We start from the raw sequence: 18,275 nt of genomic DNA, 5'->3' as shown, positions 1-18,275 counted from the left end.
TCTGACCCTAGAAACTATGAAACTACTATGAAACTATAAAGGGATAATTCTTTAGAAGCTAGTTAGAAAATATGAACAATATTTAATAACTTTTACTTTTAATGTTTTTAATTAATTTTTTTTCTAATGAGATATTTCTATTCAGCTTCAGCATATACACCAGTGGGAAATCTTAGTGGTGGAGGAGGGACCCCTCAACCCCCCAAGAACGGTGCAGCACAGCACCAGTGGGCCCTACTGCACATGTGCAGAATTTAAAAGGGCCTGCCAATGGCACAAGTTTCAGTCTGGCTCAGCTCTGGTGAGAGATACACGGGCAGAAGCCTATTGTTCCCCTGTGAGCCCCAAGACCCCCATCAAGACCCTGACCTCCAGCATGGCCAGCAGGTAGGTGGGGCCTGCAGTGAGGGTGGGAACTAGTCAGCTGCGGGGCAGCTGAGAGGAATTGAGGAGGGTCATGCCCCCTTCCCCCAGTTTCTATTTGGCCTAGCCCCCCAGGGAGCCACGTGACCAGAGCCTCCTGAACAGAACACGCAAATAGGCATGCTCTTGGCCCACCATGAAAGTTAGCATGGCAGTTTGCACAAGAGGGCAAAGAGGAGGGCACAAGTCCCTAGGCAGTGAGTCTCAAGGGAATGATTGGCATAGTAGTAGACAAGATACTACCTGTACAATGTTGCTTGGGGTGTCATACACCCCAAAGTTCCTCCCTGCAGCTGGATCCTTCCCCTCTGGTACTTCTGAGGCCTCCACCCAGATGGAACTCATGGTTCTGGCCTCCATTCAGAGGGAGCCACTGGCTCTCAACTGTGGTGGCTGCCTGGTATGATTCCAGGCACATGGGATCAAGAGCATTGTAATGTCCCCTTGTGATGTTGCTCTATACTGGAGTCTCTGGACTGCCAGATAGTGGAGCTCCAGACCATGGTGCAGAGGCTGTGTGCCATCAGGGATGGTGAACTCCCAGGGGGCCTGCTGCCTCCCAGGAGCCCATATCCATGATGTGAGTGAGAGGATCCCAAAACTTATCTGGCCTCCAACCATTACCCCATGCTCCTTATCCATGCGGGCACAAATGACACGGCTTGGAGCAATCCCAGCTGGATCATGAACAACTACAGGGCTCTGGGAGCGGGGATCAGGAGGTTAGGGGCACAGGTGTTTTTTTCCTCAATCCTTCTGGTTATGGGTCAGAGGTTGAGGAGGGACAGACAAACTGAGGCAATAAATAAAAGACTGTGGCGCCGGTGCCATTGTGAAGTCTTCAGCTTCTATGACCACAGTCCGCACTTCAGAGAGAGAGGAAGTGGTCTGTTGGGAAGAAATGGCCTACACCTCACTCCACTGGAGAAGAAGCTCTTCTTAGCCAGAATGGCTGACCTGCTTGACCAGGATTTAAACTAAGGCCACCAGGGGATGGGCAGATAACCACCAAAGCAAGCTCACCAAGCATCAACCACAAAATCATCTGGTTAGGATGCTCAAGGGAACCCACTCTTACCCCAGCCCAGGAACAGAGCTTCTACATTAGTACAAGGAAGCCCAGGGCCTACAGCAGCATACTTACTTGCCTTTACACCAATGCTAAGAGTCTGGGGAATAAACAGGAGAAACTGGTCCTTCTGCTAAACAAAAACAACTATGATCTCATAAGATAATGGAGACCTGGTGGGACTTCTCCTATGACTGGACTATGGGTATAAATGGCTATACCCTATACAGGAGAGATTGTCCTGAAAAAAGGGGCGGGGGTGTATCTCTCTGTGTTAAGGAGAGCTACACACCCCCACTAGCTGAGATTGGCACCCAAGGAGGATGACTGGAGACCTTTTGAGTTATAAAAGGTGGGGAACATGGTGAAGGGGATACAATGGTAGGAGTCTACTACAGACGTCCAAATCAGGAACAAGAGCTTGACCAAGAATTTGCCAGGGAACTGGCTGAGGCTACATGCTCTCGGTACATGCTGGTCATGGGAGACTTCAATTACCTGGACATCTCATGGGAAGAGCACTTGGCCAAATCTGATTAGTCTCAAAGCTTCCTTACATGCATGGATGAGCTCTACCTGTCTCAAGAAGTTTATGGGCTGACAAGAGGTAAGGCACTGCTGGACCTGGTACTGGCCAAAGGATGATCTAATCAGAGACCTAAGAATTGAAGGGAAGCTGGGTGACAGTGACCACAAGTTGATCACTTTCACTATCCATCACAAAGCTGGCAAGTCAGCTAGCAATGCAGTAGTCCTCGGCTTTTGGAAAGCTGACTTTCATAAGCTCAGGAGTCTTGTTCTTAAGGCCCTGAGAGGCCATGGATTTGACAGGGAGGGGAATTCATGATGAGTAGTTGCTCCATAGGGAAGCAATCCTAGAAGCACAAGGGAAATCCATCCCCACCCATAGGAAATGTGGCAAAAGGGCTCAACAACCCTCTTGGCTCAACAGGGAACACCTATGTCTAAAAAGAGAGGCTTATAAAGGATGGAAGACAGGAAACACCACTAAGGAGGAGTATTCTGCACTGGTCTGTACCTGTAGGGAGTGAACTAGGAAAGCCAAGGCTGCAACTAAACTCCAACCGGCTACACGAATAAAGGACAATGAAAAGTCCTTCTTCAGGTATTTGGGGAGTTGAAAGAAAAACAAGGGCAACATTGGGCCCCTGCTAAACCAGTTGGAGCAGCTGACTACCAACACCTAGGAAAAAGCCAGTCTGCTTAATGATGATTTTGCATTGGTTTTTCACCAGCCCAATGGGACTACCCTGTCTAACACGATGCAGGATGACCAGGGTGAGGGTGAATATATGTCCACCATTGGCATGGATCTTGTGAGGGAGCATCTTGATAGGCTGGACCCCCATGAGACAGCTGGTCCAGATAGATTGTACCCAAGTTTGCTAAAGGAACTGGCAGACATCATAGTGCAGCCACTGGCAAGGAGAGTCAATAACTTGTGGTGCTTGGGTGAATTACCTGAAGATTGAAAGAGGGCCAATGTGGTCCCTATCTTCAAGAGAAGAAAGAAGACCCAGGCAACTACATGCCAATGAGTTTGACTTCAATCCCTGTGAAGATATTGGAAAAAAATATCAAAGAAACCATTCTTGACAGGCTAACAGAAGGCAACATTCTGAGGGACAGCCAACACGAGTTTGTTGCAGGTAGGTCTTGCCTGATCAATCTCATTTCCTTCTATGACCAGGTGATGTATCACCTTGACAAAAGGGAAGAGGTTGAAATAATATATTTGGGCTTTAAAAAACCTTTGACCTGGTGTCCCATGATGTTGTCATGGAAAAATTGGGCAACTGCAGCCTCAAATACTCCACAGTCCAAAGGCTGGGGAACTGGCTCTGAGTTTGGACCCAGAGAGTGGTAGTTGGTGGAACCAAATCAACATGGCACTCAGTGCATAGTGGTGTCCCCCAAGGCTCCATTCCTGGACCTGTACTTTTTAATGTCTTTATAAACCATCTGGACACTGGCGTCAGAAGTGGACTGGCTAATTTTGCTGACGACACCAAACTTTGGGGAAGAGTATACACACTTGAGGATAGGCTGATGATCCAGGCCAACCTTGATAGGCTTGCAAGGTGGGTAGATGAAAACCTGATAGCATTCAATATGGGAAAATGCAAGGTGCTCCACCTAATGGGGAAAAAAAAGGCCACATCACACTTAGAAGCTTGGCAATGCTAGACTCACTAGCACCATGACTGAAAGACAGTTGGGAGTCATGACTGACCACAAGATGAACATGAACCACCAATGCAATACTGCAGCTGGCAAAGCAAACAAAGCTCTGGCTTGCATCCTTTGGCTACAATGGACCAACTCGCGGGTGCTGGTCACCTTAGCACATATACACAGTCACACATGCACTCACTCATTCAAACCCATGTAGTATAGTGTGTAGTGGCTGCTGTAGTGATTGTGAGAACTGGTGTCAGTATATCTACCTATGTAAGGCCCTGGAGTCTGATATCGATGCTCAGCTTCCGTCAAGGTGATGTCTTCTCCAGAAGGGGGGTCACCTGCTTGTCCTTCTGTCTCGGTAGGTTAGGTCCTGGATGAGAGGGTGACACTGAGGGTCACACTTCACTGCCTTTTATCCCTTTCTGGCAGACTTGTGTGATCCCCCAGTAACATTTTGGCTACCCAGTATGAAGGCTGCTGTCCCATATGAGTCTTGAGTAGTACCTGACATCTGTTAGTCACAGGGGTCTCTGCCTGCTGGTACCTGAATTTTTTGGGAGTCCACCCTTGACTTATTGACTTAATGGCTGTATTGTCATGGGATACAGGAATAGTCCCTAAGGTGAGTGCTCAGTTCCAAGAATCAGTTTTTTAGCTTGATTAGCTTAAAATGGAGGTCCTTTGGCTAGGGTATTGTCTACTGATGATCATCATTTACTCAACAGATTTTAACACTTTATAATTACAATTTCAATTTCAATGCAGTTTTAACAATGGTCCAGGGTGTAACTTCATTCTACAGGGAGTATATTCCTTAAGAGTTTAAAAGTATAAAATATAAAATACAAAATGCCATGGTAAAGACTAGACAGATGAAATACAAAAATGCTTTGTGAGAAATATATAAAAATACAATGTGAGGTAGCAAGGATCAAAGGCTACTGAGGACAGTAAGTCAGTTAGGTTAGCACAGGATACATTTACAGCCTTGCAGTGGATATTTTAGCTATTTTGTTTTCTTTAGTGACACTGAGCTTAATTGATATGTAGATGTAGTTTCTAGGTTTACCTTACGGAAAGCCACTTCAGCTTTCTGGCTTGCTCTGAGCCTTGCCACACCCATGCAATGAGTGTGCTAGGTCTCTGCCAATACTGAGAAGGAAAAGAAATGCACAAAATGATGTGGGGGCAGGGGAGTGGCAGGCAAAAAGGGGCTTCTGTTATGTCAATGTTCAGAAAGGAAATGTACAAAGGGGGCTTTCTGCTACACATTTAATGATGTATCTCGAGCAAGACCCGGGATGTCATCTTCCTGCTCTACTCAGCTTTGGTGAGGCTGCAGCTGGATTACTGCATCCAGTTCTGGTCTCCACAATTCAGAAAGGATGTGAAGTAACTTGAAAGAGTCCAGAGGAGAGCCATGTGCATGTTCAGAGGGCAAGAGAACAGGCCTTAAGAAGACAGGCTGTGAGCTATGGGACTCTTCAGCCTGGAGAAGTGCAGGCTCAGGGGCAGTCTATAAGTACATAAGGAGTGTGCATCAGGATCTGGAGGAATGCCTGTTAACTAGAGCACCTCAAGGAATGACAAGGTCCAACAGTCACAAACTCCTGCAAGACCATTTTAGACTATAAAGAAAAACTTCTTTACTGTCAGAGCCTGCAAGGCCTGGAACAGATTCCCCCCAGGCATAGGCGACATGTAGGAGAGGCACAGTTGAAGTACAACACAGATCACAGATGATCTTTCTGTTCCTCTTTAGAACCTCTTGAATACTTAATAAATAATTTTTACTAGTATACCTTTCAAATCCTAATGGCTTTTCCCTTAGATATCTCCTTTACCCCTCATACTTTGCTATTTGTAATTTTTGCACAAACAAATTTGCCATGGTATTTTATATTATTGTTTGGTATTTTATATTATTAGCTCTTCTGTTACAAAAGTTCAATCTAGTCATCCAATGATAGTGAAGAAAATGCAGCATATGATCATGTTGTCATTAAGGTCATCAAGGTCATTAAACAGGGACACCAAACAGCTCTTTGCATCCCTAACAGAAGACATCAACATCAAGTCTTTCTAGTATATTCAGCAAGCATTGTCAAAGGTTTTGCTACAGTTCTGCTACTGCTATTTTGTAAGCATTCATCTATTTCTGGATGGAGATAAGAGAACTATTCATGTGGTAACAATACCATAGGAGATGATTATGAACTTCACAAATCAGTAGCAAAATGTACCATATTATAAAAGTCACAGCCTCCAGATGCATTTCCTTTACTGCCCACCTTATAATTTCATAACTGTAGCCATGAGGAAGTATATTTGTATGACTGCACAGTCATGTGGCATTGTTCCCTGCCTCCAAAAGGTTTGGGGGAAAAAGGTGCCATTAGCTCTGTCTTAACTGACTTGGTGGACATTTTGCCTTTGGTTACATTGCTTTTCTTCTCTATGATTTGCTTTTTGACAAATGATGTCACTATAAGTATAAAGCTCTTTCCTCCCCCCTTTACTAAATATTAAATGGCATCTTTTTGGAAGTGCATGATTTTATAAAGCTCCCTTTGGAGTAAACATTAAAGCTTTCAGATTATAAAAAGGTCATTATTACCTATTACTACAGGTAATAATCCCTTCACTTAAGTTATTTTTTAGCTTCTTTCTCCCAGCACCAATTCCTTTATTATTATTATCTTTAAGCAAGTATTTCTCACCTACAGACAGAGATGGTCAGTGTACATCTATGTAGTATCAAAGTACACCCCTTTTTGAGTAATATCATTTTATTTTTCAACAGATAATATTTGGTATCGTAGTGGAATTCAAACTTGAATGCATATTTTTATTAATATTGCTTCCTTCGGTAGCTATTACTAGATCTAGGGGTTGAAAAACATAGCCCTAGTGAGGTCAGTGACAAACTCTGATTGATTTCAGGATTTCAGTCATGGAATTCTTCATTGATTCAAGCAGAATAAAATGGCTGGAGTTTCTTCATTCTCTTTGACTTGTAAGGGCATGTGTCCCTGTAATCAGCGTTTATCCACTAAAAATGCTCCTGGTTTAATTTTCCTTACTTAGTTAATGATGACTAATTAAGTAATGTGGATGTGATTTACCATGCAATGGCTTATTATGTTACAACTAGTAAAATGTGCTAGGGGGCACATCAGAACAATTTCACCCCCCTGCTCTTTTAGTACTACTTTATTGCCAGGTGGTGTTTTAGAACAAGATTTCATCTTTTGGTTGGTTTATTTTCTTGGGTCATGCTGGGTTGCTTTTGATGGGGGAATTGTTGACAGTTTTCCTTGAGAGACACGCATTTTTGTGGGGGAGGGTGGTGAGTTCAATAAGCAGTGTTACCCACCTCCCCTGCAAAGCCTCCCACTTTTTTTGGGGCGCTTGTTGCTTGTTGCACAGGGTGCTGCTGGTTGGGGGGAGAAAACTTATCATACAAAGGTCCACAAGAGTGAGCCTGCCTGCCTCCCTCTCACAAGTCTGGACTGGCACTGGGGTCTGTATCACAGGCCTCCTAAAGGGGCTGCCTCCCTACCCAAGCTGGGTCCCAAAGCAGTTCTGCCCCTCCACTTTTTCTGCATGCTTGTTGCACTGGGCACTGGGTGTGGGGTACACAAAGGGTCTAGCTGCATCCCCTCACCCACCCCCCCAACCTCCCTGTGTGTTGGCATCTGGGTATCATGTACCCTGGCTACCCAAGCTAAAGCTTGAATAGAAACATGACTACCCCCCAAGCTTGCCCCTCTTCTCTGGTACTCCTGTTCCTTCTACGCCTATTTTTATTCCCAGCACCATGTCCTTGTCCTCCTTTGACCACCTTCTGCTTGCTATTGCTCTGCCTGACAGTCATACTGCTGCCTCTTTCTGGAGCAGGGGGCTGAGAGTCAAGAGTGAGGGGCACCAGCTGAGCTGAAAGGACAGAGGGTTGCAGGTATGGAGTGAGGTATACCAGCAGGATTTGGAAGGGGAGGGGGCTGGAAGGACAGGGGGTTGTAGGTCAAGAGTGAGCAGTACCAGCTGGGTTTGTGAGCTGCAGGGCAGCTAGGAGTGAGAGGCACTGACAGGGCTGGTGGGGTGGGGAGCTTCAGGTTCAGAGTGAGGGACACAGGTAGGGCTTGGGGAACAGGGGGTACTGCCCACACCAACCACCAGCCCCCCACATGCTCATGCCACAACCCCCAGGCCACTAAAGGGAGAGGAGAGTCACACTGTCTTGGAGAGGCTTGGGTCCTGTGATCCACCCAGCTCTGAGTTGTAATGGCCATGTATAACAGAGTACAGGCATACCTCGGAGATATTGCAGGTTTGGTTCCAGACCACCGCAATAAAGTGAATATCGCAATAAAGTGAGTCACACGAATTTTTTGGTTTCCCAGTGCATATAAAAGTTATGTTTACACTATACTGTAGTCTATTAAGTATGCAATAGCATTATGTCTAAAAAAACAATGTACATACCTTAATTAAAAAATACTTTATTGCTAAAAAATGCTAACCATCAAAATGGCGCCGATAGACTTGCTCGACGCAGGGTTGCCACAAACCTTCAATTTGTAAAAAACGCAATATCTGCGAAGCGCAATAAAGTGAAGCGCAATAAAACGAGGTATGCCTGTATGGTGCGGGTGGTGCTAAACTGTTATATGTGGCCATTGCACCCAGCCCTGAGGTGTATCTCAGCCCTCCTGATACACTGCTATATGGAGCTGTTACACCTCAGATCTGGGTGCCTCTCTGCCCTCTGCATGCATTGTTATATGTGGCCATTACACCCCAAAACTAGGGCCAACCCAGCAGGAGTGAGGGGGGTGAGAGGTATCAGCAAGGCTGGGAGGCAGTAGCTTGGCTGTAAAGCATGATCATGTTTTCTGTGTATATTGTGCCTCCTGTAGGACTGGGGAGGATCATTTCCCATCCCCCTTCAGACCATTACCTTAAGATTCCTCAACAGAATCTGTAAAAAAACAGTTAAGTGACTCTGGCCAAATCCTGGAGTGCTGACCCTATTTACATTTTCACCAACATCTTGCCACACTTTGAGCTTCTTTCATTTCTTGGAGTCTCAGAACAGCAGATTCCCCATGCCTGAAGAAGGGTGACTGCACCCGAAAGCTTGCCAAGAACTTTTTTCCAACTACTCAGTTGGTCTAATAAAAGATATCACATCTACCCAAAGAACCTTGCCTGCCTATGTCCTTAGACCAACATGGCTACAACCAAAAACCCAGACCCCCTTTTAATTGCTTTGTCTGCATTAACAGTGCTCCAATGAAGTTGCTTTTTGGCTGGGGCCCTGGATGAGGGCACCAGCAGGACTGGGGGACAGGGGATGCAGGTTGGGAGTGAAGGGCAGTCGCAGTGCTGGGAAGGTAGGGGCTGTGGGTTGAAAGTAAGTGCCACCCCAAAGCGTGACAAGTCAGGGATCACACTTTTTGACTGAGCAATTTTATTTATTTATTTTTATTTTCATATAGTCAGACATGGTTTTGTCATGTTATGCCACAGAGTTCAAGGACCCTGGGTCTGCTTTCTGGGGGGAAGACTTGAAATCTGACAGTGCATTGTCCTATCAGCATTTCACAGTAACCCTGTTTGCATGTCAGTTCTGGTTCCGCCGCAGCTCAGGTTACAGCTCTCATCAGTCTGTGCCTTGAGGCAGACCTCTGAACCTGGCTTTCCAGGAGTTTGAACAGACACCAGCCCAGTTCAATAAACTGTATAGTTTCCTCTTCTAGAAGCAGACTTCTGTGATGTGACTGCTCTATGGCCGCAATATTATTGTTTTCTTGTCGCTTACCCCATTAGGGATAGAGGAAGCCATGCCCTAGCAAGCAGTCCACAGAGATGAATCCCCATTCCTGCATTACCTTCCTGTATGCCAAAGGCCTATTCCATGATTAATTACCCAGAGCCACCCAACCCATATCACATGCACCCAATACAATATGTTAGGGTTCTCTCAATGCACTCTCACCCAATGCTATGTTTGGGACTTGCACTTGGCAAGCTACGCACTTTATTTGCAATGTTCATCAGTCAGCCCCCCCCCAACACACACATTTCTGAGGTCCCAGGAACATTTCACTTGCAAAATTCCCTGCCAGTCCCCCCTCTGCCCAGGCCTGCGACTGTGGGGGATCCCCTGCTCACAGTGAGTGGCCTGCTGTCACCATCCACTGTTTTGGGGTGCCCCAGGCCACATGCTAGGGTTTGCTTCCTGAATTTCAAACTGCCCTCCTCTACTGAAGGTCAAGGAACATCTGCACCACGCAGCTCTCCCTCCCACCCCGCTCACAGCCCCTGGTGGTGTGGGGCAGGGACCCCTGACTAGCAGTGACTTGCCTTCTCACCATCCACTGTTGTGATGGCCAATGCTAAGGCTACATGCTAGGATTCATGAACCTGCAGTTTCTTCCTTTAATTCTCAGGTCTTTAGTCACAGTTCCCAGTTCTTTTTTCAAAGCCAATCTATACCCAACAAAAGCTTCTTATTAATGAATGGCACATTCTAAAGAGAGAGAATTTCATTAGCTATGCATTATTACTAAATAATATGTAAATTAATATCCTGCATCTACCATGCTCATGTACCACTAGGGGACTTTCTTGGACACCTCCGACCAGAGTCTTGCATGGCCCAAAGAGTAGCCTGACTGACACTGTAATAAGCATATGGGCTTGAATAAAGAATTTCTTTTGGTCTGGAATTAGGAATGGAAATCCTTCTTACCTTCTTTCCCCTCCCCCAACACCATGACTCTCTGCCACTGGGGAACTCACCCAGATATCTCTTGCCTGGCCCAAAGTGCTGTTTGTTCATGCCAGGCTGCCAGCTCACATCCCCCCATGCACACTATATTAAGTATGTGGGCTTGAATAACGAACTGTTTTTTGGGCTGGGGTGACAGCTGGAAATTCTTCCCAGGCCAGTCCACTTGCTCAGGGGTGCCCAGGAGAGTCCCCAGTGCCAGAGGCATGGCATGGGGTGGTCCTAGCTCTGGGGTGTAACAGCCACATATAATAGTGTATAGGGAGGGCTGCGATACACCCTAGAGCTGGATGCAATGGCCACATATAACATTTTATAACAGCGCTCACCATACACTGTTATATGTAGCTGTTAAACTCCAGTGCTGGACACATCTGGGTCAGTCCTGGGTTGACAGTTGTTTCTGGAGCGATGAGGAGGCAGTACCATGGTCTGCTACTGTGGTCAGTGTCAGGGGGAGCTGTCCTGGCAATGAGGGAACTGCCTAGGTGACAGATGGGGTCACCCTAAAACAAACACCCCAACAAGGCTGACAAATGAGGTGTGAAACCCCTGGCATGCATCCCCGTTGGAAAGCCTGATGGGCTGCGTGGTACCAAAGGGTGGGAAAGGGTGTGGGGACAGTGCTGGCATGGGCAGCTTTCCTGTCACCTTGCAGTGTTGGCAACTCCATTAATCCTCTAAGTCTGTGAGTGCCTAGGCAAATCCCCAAAAGCAAGAGTGCCTAGCTCAAATAGAACCCCATTTTTGGACGTTAAAATAGGGGCTGTCAAAAACGGTGAGGCAAGGAAGACCGGAGAAAGACCAGGCTTGGCAATGGTTTGGTGGCCAGCCAGGGCAGGGTGCACCCACTTCCTGTCCATGCCACTGGGGGACTGTCCCAAAGAACCCTGAGCAAAGTCCTGACCAGCCCAAAGCGCGGTTTGTGCATGCTAGGCTGCCAACTGACACCCCCACCCCCCATGCCCACTGTATTAAGTATATGGGCTTGAGTAAGGAACCTGTTTGGGGCTGGGATTATGGCTGGAAATCCTTTCTAGGCCATTTGACATCATGCCTGTGTGTCACCAGAGGACTCTCCTGGACATCTCTGGCCAGAGTCTTGCCCAGTCCAAAGCATGATTTGTGCATTCCAGGCTGCCACTGACAGTCCCCCCATGCCAACTGTACTAAGTATATGGGATCAAATAAGGAATTTCTTTTGAGCTGGGCTTAGAGGTGGAAATCCTTCTTGGGCCACCCCATGCCATGCCCCTCTGGTTTTCCTGGAACTGGACAGTTTTTTGGGCTGGGATTACAGCTGGAAATTTTTCCTGGTCCAGCCCATGTGGTCAGGGGTATCCAAGAGATTCCCCCAGTGCCACAGAAGCATGGCATGGAGTAGCCCTAGCTCTGGGGTATTATAGCCACATACAACAGTGCATGGGAATGGCAGATAGACGCCCAGCTCTGGGGTGTAACAGCTGCATATAACAATGCATGGGGAGGGCTGTGAGACACCCCAGAGCTGGGTGCAACAGCCACATATAACAGTTAAGCACAGCCCTCACCATACCCTGCTATTTCATTGGTGGTTAAAGTGATACCTGCATTTTAGGATCATTTGGGATGGAAGGCACCATACAGAATAAATATAAAATATTACAATTGTTATAACAAAATTGAAGAAAAGAGTCACTATTGAAAATATGAATTCAGCAATACTCTTCTCAAAAAAGACCCAGTATACTTTCCCATTCCACTCTTCTGTGAAGGTGAATTTTATTAATATTTTTATGTCCAAACATTTTTTTCCCCTAGAAGATCCTTTTCTCCACTTTCAGAGGCATAACACCTGTCAGGAAAACAACTTTTCATCAAATATCTGATATCTTTTCGTCACTGAACAGTGTTTTATTTTGTCTCATATTTACTTTCTTTAAGGCTTAAAAGCATCTTAGTATGTAGCTATAGTAGTTTGTCCAGCCACTTCATCAGAAAATGCTGCTTTCAGCAGTAAATATTTCACCAGTGATCACAGGGTTTATTTTTTGTTTGTGTTATTAAAATGCACTTTGCCTGTTAAAATTATTCAAATTTTTACAAGAAGCTGGATCTTGATTGAGAGTTTGAAACAACAAAGCATCTACTTCAATTCATAGAATAGGTTCCCTTAGAATGGAAACATTTATTAGGGGTGTGTGAAGTCGGCAGTAGTAAATTCAGATTCGGCCCAATTCAGGAGACAGTGATTCGATTAGCTGATTCAGATCACTGTCTTGGTTCGATATGGTTGAATCCGAAGATTCGATTCGGATTCAGAAAACTACCAATTCAGTCATAGATACAGCTTTATATGTTTTTTCTACATACCTCAAGGTACCAGGTGTGACTCATGAACACTGAGATGGTGGGGTAGACGGATCCCAAGGGATGACGAGGTCGAACGGTCATAAACTACTGTGAGACCATTTCAGGCTGGACATAAGGAAGAATTTCTTTATTGTCCGAGCCCCCAAGATCTGGAACAGCCTGCCATTGGAGGTGGTTCAAGCACCTACATTGAACACCCTCAAGAGCAAATTGGATGCTTATCTTGCTGGGATCCTATGACCCCAGCTGACTTCCTGCCCTTTGGGTGGAGGGATGGACTCAATCTTCCGAGGTCCCTTCCAGCCCTAATGTCTATGAAATCTATGAAAATCCCACAGGAGCATGGGTAAGACCCCATGTGCTCAGCAGCAGACATGGAAGTGGACCGGAAGTACTTCTGGTCCTCTTCTGGGTCTGCCGCCGAGCATGTGGAAGACCCCCCTCCCCTGCTTCCCCAACTCAGTGATTGGTTGTGGGGGGGGGGGAGGGCAGGTGCCTCCCCAGACCCAGGAGGCACCAGTCTTTGAGCTGGGGAATGGGGGGGGACCCTGCACGCTCTGGTCCACTTCTGGGTCTGCCGCCAAGCATACAGAGGACCCAGCCATGCTCCATTCACCCTACCATCTGAGTGTTCATGAACTGCACACCTGGACCTCGAGGTACAAAAAACTCCATATAAGTTGTATCTATGGATGAATTATCAAATCTTTCCAAATCTCTCCAAATCAATTCAGAGACTTCCAATTCAATTCAGAGAGATTAATGGGTCTCCTGATTCAATTTGGATTCAGAGATTTGGCCGCCAAATTGAGCCAAATCTCTTCTGAATAGAATCAGTGACTGAAGCTTTGCATACCCCTAACATGCATCACATTGCAGATTTGATGTAACCACAGCTCTTCCTATTTTTGAAAAGTATATGACTACAGTGAAATATTTACATGGCCCAATGGCAATGCGTAAGGGGTGAGAGTGCCGGTACACCCCCGTCAGGCCACACTCCCCCCACTCAGGCGATGGGCGGGGGGCAGGCGGAAGCACCAGTGCCCCCTGCAAGCACTGGCTGGGGAGTGTGCGTGCCAGATGTAGGCCATGGCCACTTCCGGGAGGGCTGTGGCTGCTTTTGGGAGCAACGCAGACACTCACCAGTTGGTAAGTTTTGCTGTGGGGGACCCCACCCCGGTCAGCAAGATTGGCCGTCGGGGACCCATACGTTTGATATGGCACAAACATGCCCCATCTATACTCACATTATAATTTACCTTTACAACAGTATCTCCAATACTCAAGACTATTTCAGCTGAAGCCCTCAAACCCATTCTAGGATCAAGTGTGTGGTATTAACAGGCCTTCCTATGATTCTGTGATGCACTGGAAGGCATCTGAGGACAATGCTGATGTCCCTACAAGTATCACATCAATGAATACTCAGAATTCTCAGAAAAAAACCTGGATTTGACCCAGCTCGAAAAATGTAGTCCTTACTGAACTGTCTAAGGACACTGTGAGACAGATACAGCTCTCTCTGTCATCAACAGGTTATCAAAAGGAACCCAAGCTACTACTGCATTTGTGATGCACAGATTGCAGATCATGTAATCCCTCAGTGAAGACTTTAATCATTCACAGGCAGTATTTCTCACATCTATCAGGCTACTAGAAAAACTGTCCTTTGACTGATTGACCTTGACATCAACATATAAGGTGTCAGTCACCTGACATATGAAGGAAGACATCTATTCTTCATTTTAATATTAAATGTAATCCCTACTGTCTATCCAAATCAAACCTAAAATTATGAGGAACACTAAACATTAATTTAATTTTTCCTAGTCTTCTTTATGTGTCACTATCCTAAAATTAATATGCAAGCATACCTGTGATTGTAATTAGAATTTAACCCCATCTTTTTTTATTTTTCTAATTGTTATGTATTGATAAGAATTATAGAGCTCAGAAGCCATGATAATAGATACAATATGAATCATAGAGAAGTAGACTAATAGATAATTTCTCCAAAGTTTGTTAATTAAGAGTTCTCATTTGCATTTGCTCATGAAAGGTGGATGCATCTGTAGCTTTTAAAGACAACTCATCTTGGTAACAAGTATTTGACTTTTTTTAAAAAAAATTTAAATTTTTTTTTTTTTTTTTTTTTACAAGCAGACATTTCATTATGGTATTTTCCAACCCAGTTAATATTGTGTTCCCTGAATAGAACACATATTTATAGCTACTGGGTTTCTGATAATTATTTGAAAATTACTGGCTCACACTTAGAGAAAGTGTCATAAAAGAACAGAGAACATAAGGCCCTATGAACATTTTTATTTCTGGTAATTTTCTTGAGGAGGAACCTTATGTTTGACCTTTTATTTCTGTAATATCTACTACACCACAAATCTATATGCCTTAATCATATATGCATCCAAGGATTATCTCTACAAAATGTGTGATATATTTAGATGTATAAAAGGCATCTTTAATGGAATTTTTATTTGCTATTAAGCCTTGCATGTTATCATTAACACAAACTAACAAATTTTATCTTTTTCCCTATCCATTCCCTCAGGACCCAACACATTATTTCACTTCATACTCTGAACTGGTCTCGTCAGAATTATGCAATAATAGCCAAAGTCTTCTACAAAAGCAATATTAAAGATTAAAAAAAAATACTTCAAAGCAGTATCATCGTGGACTCCAATATAGCATCTCCCCAAGAGCTAACTAGTAACTCAGAGCTAAGGTTACAATAAATATTTCATGCAGCCCTAGGCAATATAATTAACAGTCTTACAATGTCTTAATCTATTTAACCAAAAGATATTGAATATTCAGAGTTTAATGGTTATCCATATTATGAAAAGACATCCATATTTAGAAAGAGAAAATGGATAATACAAAATGAGAAACAAAACTTACAATATGAGCAGCCGTAGACTTCAATTCTGAGACCAATTTGGCCCTCTCCATTCCAGTCCAGAGGAACTATGCGTGCGTAGCGGGCAATAACTGGATGTTGCAAATCATGCCGGACCACACTATCAGAATTTGTATTTCCAGGAAATGCCTAAGGGAAAGAAAAACAAAACTCTTATAATATTCAATATAGTTCATGTTGTAAGAATAACCATATAAGTAAATACATTAAATAAAAAAATGAAAAGTCATCTGAGCACTTAAGTTAAATGGCATTTTCATCCATTCCTCTTTCTGTTTGTGCCTGTATCAAAGGCTCATTCAAGAAATAACAGAGTGCTGAATATAATATCAGATTAACAGTATAAGAGGTCATGCCTCCTACTCCACAGTAGGTATTCCTGGCTTAGTGAGCGGCCAACTAGCAGTAAGACAGTCATTTGTTGTCTTTAGTTTTGGCTTATTTAGAGAAGTGGGCACACTGGAGGGGTGGGGCAGAATCCAACTAGATCTAGACAGGTTACAGAGGTGGGTGGATGAGAATAAAATGGAATTCAACACAGACAAGTACAAGGTCCTGCATCTAGGGAGAAGGAACCTGCAACACACCTTTAGGCTATGGAACACCCTTCTCAGCAACATAGTGGCTGAAAGGGATCTTGGAGTCATTGTTGACTCCAGGATGGACATGAGCCACCAATGCAAGGAAGCAGTCAGTAAGGCTAACCGCACCTTGTCGTGCATCTACAAGTACATCACAAGCAGGTCCAGAGAGGTGATCCTTCCCCTCTATGCAGCACTAGTCAGGCCACAGCTGGAGTACTGCATCCAGTTCTGGGTGCTGCACTTCAAGAGGGATGTGGCTAAACTTGAGAGGGTCCAGAGGAAGGTCACTCGCATGGTCAGGGGGCAGCAGGCCAGGAAGATAGACTAAAAGGCCTGAATCTATTCGGCCTCCACAAGAGGAGACTGAGAGGGGATCTGGTGTCCATCTATAAACTCACTAGGGGGGACCAGTGGAAAATAGGTGAGGCTCTGTTCCCCCAGGCACCACCTGGGATAACAAGGAATAATGGCCACAAATTGATTGACAGTAGGTTCAGGCTTGATATCAGGGGGCATTACTTTACAGTTAGGGCTGCCAGGCTCTGGAATGGGCTCCCAAGGGAGGTGGTGCTCTCCCCCTACCTTGGGGGCCTTCAAGAGGAGGTTGGATAGATATCTGGTATTATGATCCCAGCACTCGTTCCTGCCCAGGGCAGGGGGTTGGACTTCATGATCTGTTCGGGTCCCTTCCAACCCTAGAAGCTATGAAATTATAAGATATAACTCCTCCCCCTACCCCTGGGCTTAGTTGGCTAACATTGTATTTTCCGTAACCCAGTTGCATTCCCCTCCTCATCCCCATCCCTCTTATGTTAGTCCCTCACTTGGGTGCTCTGTATTTCCCTTATAGCTCTGTCATCTTTTTGGTTCATGATTTTTAACATCTATTAATAAAATTCAATTTGTTTTTATACTGGAGATACCAATTCACTAAACATTTGACTAGTTTGTTACACACAGATGTAAGGAATATGAATACTGAATGAAGACAGATTTCAGTAGATGTACAGTGAACAACTCCATTTCCCATTTTCTCAAGGCACACTCTCCCCCATGCTTACATAACAACATTGCCAACATTTCTTCAGGACTAGGAAACCAGCACAATTGCCACCTATTCCTAGATACAACATATACTTAAATATTTTGGGATTTTGGTAATCATCATAACTTGGCTTCTTCCCCTAGGCAAGACCACTTTTTAAAGTAGAAGTTAAAAAAAACCCAGAAGTTTGAGCAAGACAAAACAGTTCTCAAATAGAGTGCGCTTTCCAAAATTAATGAAGTCAGGAAATTGTTAGGTGCGGTGTGGAGATTAAGTTGCTTTTTGGTACAATGATTCATGGTGTGTGGCTCAATAAAAAACAATACCTGCTTGTTAACTCTACTTTTTCACTCTAGTCAGCTCATGGGAAATCTGTTTATTTATAGCTGACAGATCTTAAGTATAAAACAATTTCTCTATTTTAAAAGCTATTATTATTCATTTAATACTTTTTACCATGTTTAAAAGCACTTCCATATATTTATATGAATAACTTGCACTATAGAAAGTGAACAGAGTTCTTGCAGACTGAAAGAAATCTCATAGCCAATTGTCAACAGTTATAAATATAATTGTTGATGCACACTCAGAGGGTGAGTACAGACATTCAGGGCAAATAGGGGGAGGTTAGATTGAGTTAAAAATGGTCACCAAATCTAAGATAAGTTGGAATAGTGGAGGCTTGGAGGATTGGGGTGGAAAGCAGGTTCCAGGGATGGGTCAGAAGGGCAGGTGAGTATCATGGGGAGGATTGGTGGAGGATGGAAGGGTCCAAGAGGGTTTGGTGGGATCAGAGAGCCTTGTGGGGTTTGCAGTGGGGCTTGGGGGAATGGGGGGCTCTCTCTCCAACCCTCCCC

At 44.7% G+C, this 18,275-nt stretch overlaps 1 protein-coding gene across 1 annotated transcript in view; it reads right to left on the bottom strand.

Annotated features, from left to right (window-relative positions):
• CNTNAP2 (contactin associated protein-like 2) overlaps nucleotides 1–18,275 on the bottom strand; it is a 1,521,099-nt gene that overhangs the window by 1,215,521 nt on the left and 287,303 nt on the right. The window contains exon 4 of the mRNA XM_019508724.1: nucleotides 15,771–15,918. Coding sequence (XP_019364269.1) covers nucleotides 15,771–15,918 — 148 coding nt within the window. The remainder of the gene's footprint in view (nucleotides 1–15,770; nucleotides 15,919–18,275) is intronic.

Source organism: Gavialis gangeticus, unplaced genomic scaffold, assembly GCF_001723915.1.
Source record: "Gavialis gangeticus isolate Ggan-Ray unplaced genomic scaffold, GavGan_comp1, whole genome shotgun sequence".
NCBI classification, from domain to species: Eukaryota; Metazoa; Chordata; order Crocodylia; family Gavialidae; genus Gavialis; species Gavialis gangeticus.
Note: the sequence above shows the minus strand (reverse complement) of the source record. Positions and strands in the feature narration are given on the sequence as shown.